At 51.5% G+C, this 8,688-nt stretch overlaps 1 protein-coding gene across 1 annotated transcript in view; it reads right to left on the bottom strand.

The window, feature by feature from the left end:
- Positions 1-7,456: 7,456 nt before the first annotated feature.
- The window catches only part of Kiaa2013 (KIAA2013 ortholog), a 5,466-nt gene continuing 4,234 nt past the window's right edge, over positions 7,457-8,688 (bottom strand). Inside the window, exon 3 of the mRNA XM_015501292.2 lies at positions 7,457-8,144. Within this exon, the coding sequence (XP_015356778.2) occupies positions 8,127-8,144 (18 nt within the window). The 3' untranslated portion in view covers positions 7,457-8,126. The remainder of the gene's footprint in view (positions 8,145-8,688) is intronic.

Genomic DNA, 8,688 nt, shown 5'->3' with positions numbered 1-8,688 from the left:
CAAGCCCCTTTCTCGCCAATTTCTTTGGCCAGAATATAGTCCCACGGTCTCACCTGGCTGGGAGAGGTGCTGAGGAGTATAGTGTAGTCTTTTCTCTAGGCAGCCAGAAACCCAGCTAGTGATACTAGCTTCTAGGGGACAGAGGTTGGATACTGGGAGTGGGGGAACCTAGGTCTGTCCCAGTAAAGGCCAGAGGGAATTATCCTGAAGTTCCCTGTGTGGGTTCCATTTGTCCTTCTGGGCCCGACCCTGTGGTCTGCTCTCCCTTTCCTAAGTAGAGAGGCCAGTTCGAGGGTAATAGGGCTGTAACTCCTCTGAGACCCTTGGATCACTGGTGCAATAAACTCACCCCAGGCTGGAGGGTCCAGAGGCCCTTGCCATAGTCCAATCGAGCTGTGGTGGTTCCAAACCGAACTCAGCCAGAGAAAGGTTGTTCTTTTCCCCCAGGCCAGCTGCTGGAAGATTGGAGATTACCAATTGATTTAGTCCCATCAGGACTAAATGCTGATGGCCACTGCTCTCTTTGGGTTCTCGAGAACTTTAATAGCCCTCAAGCAGGAGTATTAAACTGGTTTGTGCTAGGGACTCCCATGGCACATGAACCTTTGCTTAGGAAAAGATTTTATTTTATTATTTTTTTGGTTTTCAATGGACCTTTATTTATTTGCTTATATGTGGTGCTGAGAATCAAATCCAGTACCTCACATATGCTAGGCAAGGGCTCTACCACTGAGCCACAACCTCAGCCCCAAGGAAAGGTTTTAAATTAACAAAATACATTGGATTACAAAATGACCAATTATATTGAAATAGTTATGAAAACATTTTTTTAAGAACAACCCAGGGCTGAGGCTTTGGCTCAGTGGTAGCGCATTGGTCTAGCATGTGTGAGGCACTGGGTTTGATTCTCAGCACCACGTATAAATAAACAAAATAAAGGTCTATCAACAACTAAAAAAAAAAAAAAGAACAACCCAGTGTAAGGGCAGGGGGCGTAGCTTAGTGGTCAAGCCCCTGCCCAACATGTGCAAGGCCTGGGTTCAACCCTAGCACTGCAAACAAACAAAATTAAAACAACCTGGTATAATAAACACCCAAATTATGGCCTCCAAATACCATCGCCTCATTCAAAGGTCTGGCTGCTTGGGGAAATGGTTGGCATGAGCCAGGAAGCATACTAACTTGAAGAGGTGCCTGTGGGGCAAAGGTGGTGTCATCTGACCATCAAGATTAAGAAATGCAAGGGTTCAAACATATCAAATACATTTAAATCCTCAAGTTCATAACAAGTATGTTTAAATCGTTGAGTTCATAAAAATACTTAAAAAAAAAAAACTGATCACCGTATAAGATGCTAGAAAACCCATTCCTTATCGTGAAAATTGGTAAATGGTAAATAATCAAACTGGTTTTTTGGTGGTTTTTTTTTTTTTTTTTGATGGTGCTGGACGTCAAGCTGAGGTCCTTGCACTCCTACTTGCCCGGCAAGTGCTTCACCCCGGGCTTCACCCCAGCCTGGATCCTGTTTTAAACACACTATTTTTAAAATAGATTACTTTTATGAGACAGCTTCATTTCTAATATTGATATTGAGGAATTATTCTTAATTTCTTGATATGTGTGTCATATTGTGGTTACAAGGGGTTGTTTACCTCCTTTTGTTTTAGAGATATGTGCAAAAATATCTACAACTGAAGTGGCATTTTCTTTGATTTGCCTCAAAATAATTTGTTTGAGTGGGGAGAAGTGGATGGAGTGAGGCTGAGCAGGTTTTAGGCTTGAGATGATGGTTATGGGTGATGGATACGTCGAGGTTCGTTACACTATTGGACTATTTATGTATAAGTCAAACATGATCCATTGTTAAAGGGTTCTGAGTATTTATTTTATTTATTTATATACTTTATTTTCTTAGTTTTAGGTGGACACGATATCTTTATTTTTATGTGGTGCTGAGGATCGAACTTAGTGCCTCACATGTGCTAGAGGAGCACTCTACAACTTGACCCACAACCCCAGCCCCTGTCTTTATATTTATATTCTATTACTTTTTGGTACTAGAATTTGGCCTGGGGCAATTTACCACTTTGTCACATTCCTAGCTTTTTTTTTTTTTTTTGAGACAGGGTGTCACCAAGTTGCTGAGTCTGGCCTTGTTGAACTTGGGATCCTCCTGCCTCAATTACCTGAGTCGCTGGGATTGCAGATATTCACCACCATGCCTGGCTTAAATAGATTCTAAAAACAAATTCGTGATACGGTAACATTTGTGCTTCTTTATTAATAGTTATGATGACTACCATAATATCAAAGTTGTGACAAGCATAAGCAATATTTAAAGATATTTGTAACATCTATAATGTGTCAAGAACATATCTGTGATTTCTGTTTGTGTCAATGGCCGGATGCAGTGGGGCACACCTGTAATCCCAGCAACTCGGGAGGCTAAGGCAGGAGGATGGCAAATTCAAAGCTAGCCTGGGCAACTTAGCAAGACCTTGTATCAAAATTTAAAAAACTAACTCTGGGGGCTGGGGATATAGCTCAGTTGGTAGAGTGCTTGCCTCACAAGCACAAAGCCCTGGATTCAATCCCCAGCACCACAAAAATAAATAAATAAATGAAAGCTGGGGGCTGGGGATGTGGCTCAGTGGTAGAGCGCTTGTCTGGCATGTGTGAAACCCTGGGTTCAGTCCTCAGCACTGCATATGAATAAATAAGCAAAAGTTCCATTGACAACTAAGAAATATTAAAAAATAAAGATAGATAAAAGCTGGGGATGTAGCTCAGTGGTAAAGCCCCTGGGCTTGATCCCTGTATCAGAAATGTCTGAGTTAAGGCTCGGGGAAGTCACTCAGCGGTAGGGGGCTGGCCTAGCATACTGGAGGCCCTGGGTTCCATCCCCAGAACAAAAAATAAATAAAATAAGGAATGAAAGGAAAGTTCAAAGGTGATACAAACAAAGATGGTTTTATGATCCGAGTTCACAGGCCCCTGATTTCTGCCCCTGGAGCCCAGGTTTGGAGGTGCCAATCTGTTCCCCAGGTGCATGTGGTGATCCCCCTTGTGTTGGGAGAGATTTTGAATTTGCTGAAACACACCCATTCACCGGTGGTGTCAAGGCCGGATCCCAGCCAGTCTGTGGAGATGGAGTTGGAAGGTGTCGTTAGACCCTTCTCACAGGTGGGAATGTGGGGCTCACAGGTTTAGCTCACTTATTATTAGATCACCTGAAGGACCCCTTTCCCTGCCCAGCGCCCTCACAGCCACCTCCCTGGAGTGCCGCTTAGGGACCTGCAGAGTCCTGCTCTGAGAGAAGCCACAGCTGTCCCAGCCCCCACTGAGCAGACCCAGAGGCTCCAGGAGCCAGGATTTAGGAGCCTCCTTCCCAGGTAGCAGTCGACCTGCCAAGGAAGGCCCCACCCAGGCTTCCTTAGCAACCTGTATCTGCAAGCTCCCTTTTCTCATTGGTTTTCATTTGTAAATGGGAGGTAAACCAACCCTTCTCTCTGTTTTTGTTTTGGGGGGAGGGGTGGGATTGTTTACTTTGTTTTTGTTTTGTTTGGAACTGGGGATTGACCCCAGGGAGTTCTACTACTGAGCCAGGTCTCACTGGGAGCAGTGCTAAGTCCTGGGCTGGCTTCTAACTGGCCATCCTCCTGCCTCAGCCTCCTGAGTCACTGGGATTACAGGCGTGCACCACTGGTTTTGGAGGAGGCTGTAAAACTTGTTTACGACTATGACAGCCATCAGAGGAGAAGGGAGCGTCCCCTCGAGCTGTCACTCCTCGATGGCCTTACCCTGGGAGGTCAGAGGTGTGGGCAGGCCCCAGCTTCCAGGAGAGGCAGGAGCTGCCATCCTGCTCCTGGGCACAGTCCTGACAGCCGACCCCCACGGCCCTCGGTCCCCGCGTCTGTCTTCCTCACCACATCCAGCCAAATAAGTGACCACATCCCGGCCACTTAGGGGCTGGGATCCCCCATCAGGCTCATGAGCTGGAGTGTCCACCACGTCCTGCCGTCCGTCTCTCAGAGGCTCTGGGGCCTGCCCTACCCAGAGACCTTCCTGGATGAAAGGGGTATTGTCCCTGCCTGGTGGAACTGGTGCTGCTTCAGGACAAATAGGCACGTGACTCTTTTCAAAATGTGTCCCCGCAATTGGGGCCAGCAGAGGGGATACCTGGCTTGGAGCTGGACAGATCTGGGAGCGTATCCCAACTCCTCGGACTGTGGGACTTGGCCAAGAGACGTCACCTTAGAGCCTCACTGTCCTCATCTGGAAGGGACCAAAGTTCACCTTGCATGGCATATGGGAGACTGCACTCTGCCCTGAGCCTTCATCTGCTTCCTCATTAGACTGTCCAGACTTTCCTTTGGGAAACCACCTTTCTCCTATGACTATCTGTCCAGTAGTTTGAGATTGACCCCATCCCAGCGCTGGGATGTCCTGTTGGTCTAACCTAATTTACATATGTAAATAGTGACAGTGATTGGCTCCAGGTTGGGCTGTCCAATCAGAGGTGAGCCTCAGCGCTTTGGGTGGGAATGCGGGATTGGACTCCTTTGGAGTTGAGGCTTGGGCGCCATCAGGCCTGATAAATGTGGCCATTTTTTTTTTTTTTTAAACCACAAGGGACAAGGGTAGCCAGTCAGAAGATGAGCCCAATCTAACATGGAGCAGGGCTAAGAATTGCATCCTCCTGAAGTCACTTGAGTCCTGGATCAAACCACTCCTAAAGCTCCCACTGGACTCTACTGACCTGCGAGCCAACACTTCCCTCCTGGGTAAGCCAGTTGTCATGAATTTCTCTGTCACCTGCAACACCCCAAGTCCTAATAGAAACAGGAGGGTTACGTGGCAGGAATGTCACTCAGTGAGTCGTTTCCTGGCTACCCTGGATGAAAGTCACAGAGAGAGCCACTGCTGTCATGGAACTTAAGCTGGCAAAATGCCAAGCACACGGCAGCTGCTCCTCAAGTGCCACCTCCTCCCTTTGTTTCCCCAAGGGCCAGATGCGTGGCCTGCCAGAAGATTCTCAGTGGACATTCACTGAAATAAACGATTCACATGAAGCTTCCATTGGCCAAAGTCCCAGGAGCGACTCCCCGGAACAGGAGCGCTCAGCGGAGGGAGCTTGTGCAGGGCGCGGCTGTTTGCCCAGCCATCGCCCCCAGCTGTGGGGCCTTCTCAGCCCGGGCTTCCCTGCTCTAGGGAGGGCAGGTGGGGTGGCTGCCCATTGCCAGCCCCCTGACCAGACCTGCAAAGCTCAGGCCCCTGCTGCCTAGGAGCAAGGTTCCCAAAGACAAGGGCCCAGGGGCTGGGGCTGGGGCTCAGTGGCACAAATGAGGCACTGGGTCTGATGCTCAGCACAATAAAAATAAATAAATAAAGATAATTGTGTCCATCTACAACTAAAAAATAGAAAGAAAGAAAGACAAGGGCCAGCATGCAGAAGCTCCAGTTCTTAATTTTAAAGTGAGGAAAATCTAAGACAAGCCGTAGACCCCCACCTCGGGAGGGAGAGAGGGCCTGCGTTTGTTGTGATCTAGGTCTTGAAAGTCCCCTAAAGGCTGGAGACTCGGTCACCAGCCCATGGCACTGTTGGGAGGTGGTGGAAACGTCAGGAGTGAGGTCATGGAGGACGTGCCTACTGGGACCCCAGCAGGCCCCTCCTCTTTTCCCAGCCACAGGAGGTGAGCTCCTGCACCACCAGGCACTCCTGCCATGATGTGCCACCTTGCCCCGTCTGCAATAGCACCGTCTGACTGGGACCGAAACCTCCAAAACCAGGAACCAAAACAAGCCTTCCTCTTTTTAAGTTGGTTTTTTTTTTTTTTTTGGTACCAGGGATTGAACTCAGGGACACTGGGCCACTGAGCCACACCCCGGCCCTATTTTGTTATTTTGTTTAGAGTCAGGGTCTCACTGAGCTGCTTAGCACCTCCCCATTGTTGAGGCTGGCTTTGAACTCATGATCATCCTGCCTCAGCCTCCCAAGCTGCTGGGATTACAGGTGTGGGCCACCGTCCCTGGCCTAAATTGATGTTCTCAGGTATTTTGAAACAGTGACGGAAATCTCACCAACATTCCCAAGGGTCCCAAGGGTCCCAAGGGTCCCTTGAAGCTGCTGACTCTTGAGCAAGAAAAATCAAGGCCCCTTCTTCCCTGGAGACCCTGTGTGCCTCTGTTCTTGGCTTGTCACTTCCACCGAGGGAAGCACTTTGTCCTTTCTGGCTTCTAAAACGGGCTGGGCACCCTATGAGCAGAAGAAATGTGTCCCTCACAGTTCTGGAGGCTGGGGGTCTGCAGTCAGGTGCCAGTATGGTGGGGTCTGGGAGGGCCTTGCTCCGGCCCACCAGGCTGGGGACATCTCCTGCACCCAGCAGCCCAGGCAGGGCAGGCCCACTCAGGTTAGCAGCTGGCTGCCCCCACCCAGACTGGCAGTCTCTCCTCTCTGCCAGATGGTGCACTGGAGGCCCTGCCAGGTGCCATTGGAGGAAGGCAGTGGGGAGCGGGGAGCTGGTGGAGATGAGCACCTCCAGCCAGGGTGCACTTCCCGGTGCTTGACAGGTCATCCTGCATGCAAGGCCTGGACTCCAGCAGCCTCCTCCCAGTGGGGACATGTGGGTGAAAAACACCTAACGCCACGGGCAGCTCTTAACTGAGAGCTGTCACTTAATGCTAGACGTTCAGCAGAACTTCCTCAGCCACCAGGGACGTGGGAACCTTCCACAGGCCTGGTTCCAAGTACAACAGTGAGTCAGAGTCACCAAGTGTGGCCGTTGTCTAGCAGCTTCCAGCTTAATTGGACAACTGGCAGGCTCCAGTCAGGCAAGCCATGTGCAGCCTCATCTGGAAGATGGCCTGTCTGCGCTCTGCACCAACCAGAGGGGTGGGAGGGCCGTGGACTGAGCAGCTGGAGAAGCAGGGCCACCGCAGCAGAGGATCCGGCTTCCTCTCCTGCACCATCTGCTGGGGGCGCAGCTTCCAGCCTGCAGCCCAGCTTCCTGTGGAGTCATGCTGCACACAGCTGTCGGGGACCCAGGGCGATGGCCCAACCCTGGGGACCCGCAGTGAGGGACTGCCAGGTCTGAATGAGTCCTTTCCCAGTCCCTGGGATGGACAGCTTCCTCCTCGCAGAGGCGAGGGCCCTGATCTTGGCTTCCTCAGAGGCCAGCAGTGGCCCAGTCAGGACTCGCTCCTGCTCTTGTCCTGTGGCCGGAACGCAGGCCAGAGTGGCCAGGCTCCGCAGGACAGGCAGGAGCAGAAGGCATTCTGAGCCGTCAGCCCACTGTGGCCACCAGGCAGCCCCCAGCTGAGAAGGTGGCCAGCAACACAGCTTGAGGTGACTCCTTGGCCTGCAGAGCTGGGTGAGGCAAGTGTCCTGCTTCAGGCCACCCAGCAATGCAGCAAGGGAGAGGACAGGACAGGGCTCTTGACACACAAACCAGTCGTGGAGGTTTCAAAGAGATTTATTTAAAAACAACAAAAAAGCTTTGGTATTTCAAAACCAAACAATCATCAACTGCTAGAAAGTACAACACCTCCCCCAAAGCCCCAAAGTACAAAACCACAGGTCCCCACAGGCTCATGATAGGGAGACGGTGTGCAAACCGGAGGACACGATGGCACCGTGCTCTCTAGTGGGTGGGGCAGCCGCCAGGGGCCCAGCCCCAGCCCTGGGACTGTGGGGCCTCCCAAGGAAGGGACACCACTCACCATCTCCCACGGAGGCAAAGCCACCCAGCAGATCTCAACAAAAATAAATTAGAATTCATTCAAGAAAGAACACATTAAATTAGGAAAGAACACAATTTTTCCTAAACAAGAGTCTTTTCAAAAGAGGGTCTATTTCCTGGGACAGAAAAGGGTGTGTGGAAGGAGTGAGTTCAAGTTCAAGTACGCTCCGCACAGGTTCACTTTATTGAGTGGAAGGCTTACAGGTCCACCGGCCCCTCCCTCCCCACGGGACACTCGTTCCTTCCAATGCAAGCTGGCATCTACAAGCGCTTCTGCGTCACTGTCCCCCACAAGGCACAAAGGGTAGGTGCTTCCAAAGGATCCCTTGTCTGTAGCAGCAGATGGTGTCTTGTGCAACGGTGGCAGAAAGCAGGACTCGCGGTTCCTCAGACACTGGGGTCTTCCTGTTCAATCAACAAAACAAGGGATTACTGCCCACCACCACGGGGCTGCCACAGAGCACCAGGGTGGCAGCCATGGAGGTGGCCCTGGCGACCCCACCCAGGCTCAGACCTGCCTTCAGGCAGCTCCTGGCCAGCAGCAGGCTAGTCACCGCGGCTCAGCGGCCTGTGACCGCTGCCTGACGTTCCTCTGCTCTGGCGCAGCCCAGCTGGAGCACTAGGGAGGGACACAGGTCAGGTCCCCACGAAAGCAGTTTGGCTCATGTCTGGGGAGCCAAGGTACAGAGAAGCCACTGGTCAGCAGGCTAAGTGGCAGCCCGCTGGACAGAGGCTGTGGACCCCACAGTGCCAGTGTGGCTCTACCCAAAGCGGTGAAGAGGCGGCTCTGGGGTGGCATTCTGATCTCTCTCTTCTTCAGGCACGAGAACCCGGCCTGCTCCCAACCCCCTGCAGTCCAGCACTGCTTCCTGGGCAGTCCAGCCTTGGGGGCACCAGGAAGGAGCCACAAAGCTCCTCCTTCACCTGGTGGGTCTGGGCTGGGCACCCG

The sequence above is a fragment of the Marmota marmota genome, unplaced genomic scaffold (assembly GCF_001458135.2).
Source record: "Marmota marmota marmota unplaced genomic scaffold, marMar, whole genome shotgun sequence".
Classification (NCBI taxonomy): Eukaryota; Metazoa; Chordata; class Mammalia; order Rodentia; family Sciuridae; genus Marmota; species Marmota marmota.
This window is presented reverse-complemented; position numbering and strand designations above follow the sequence as displayed.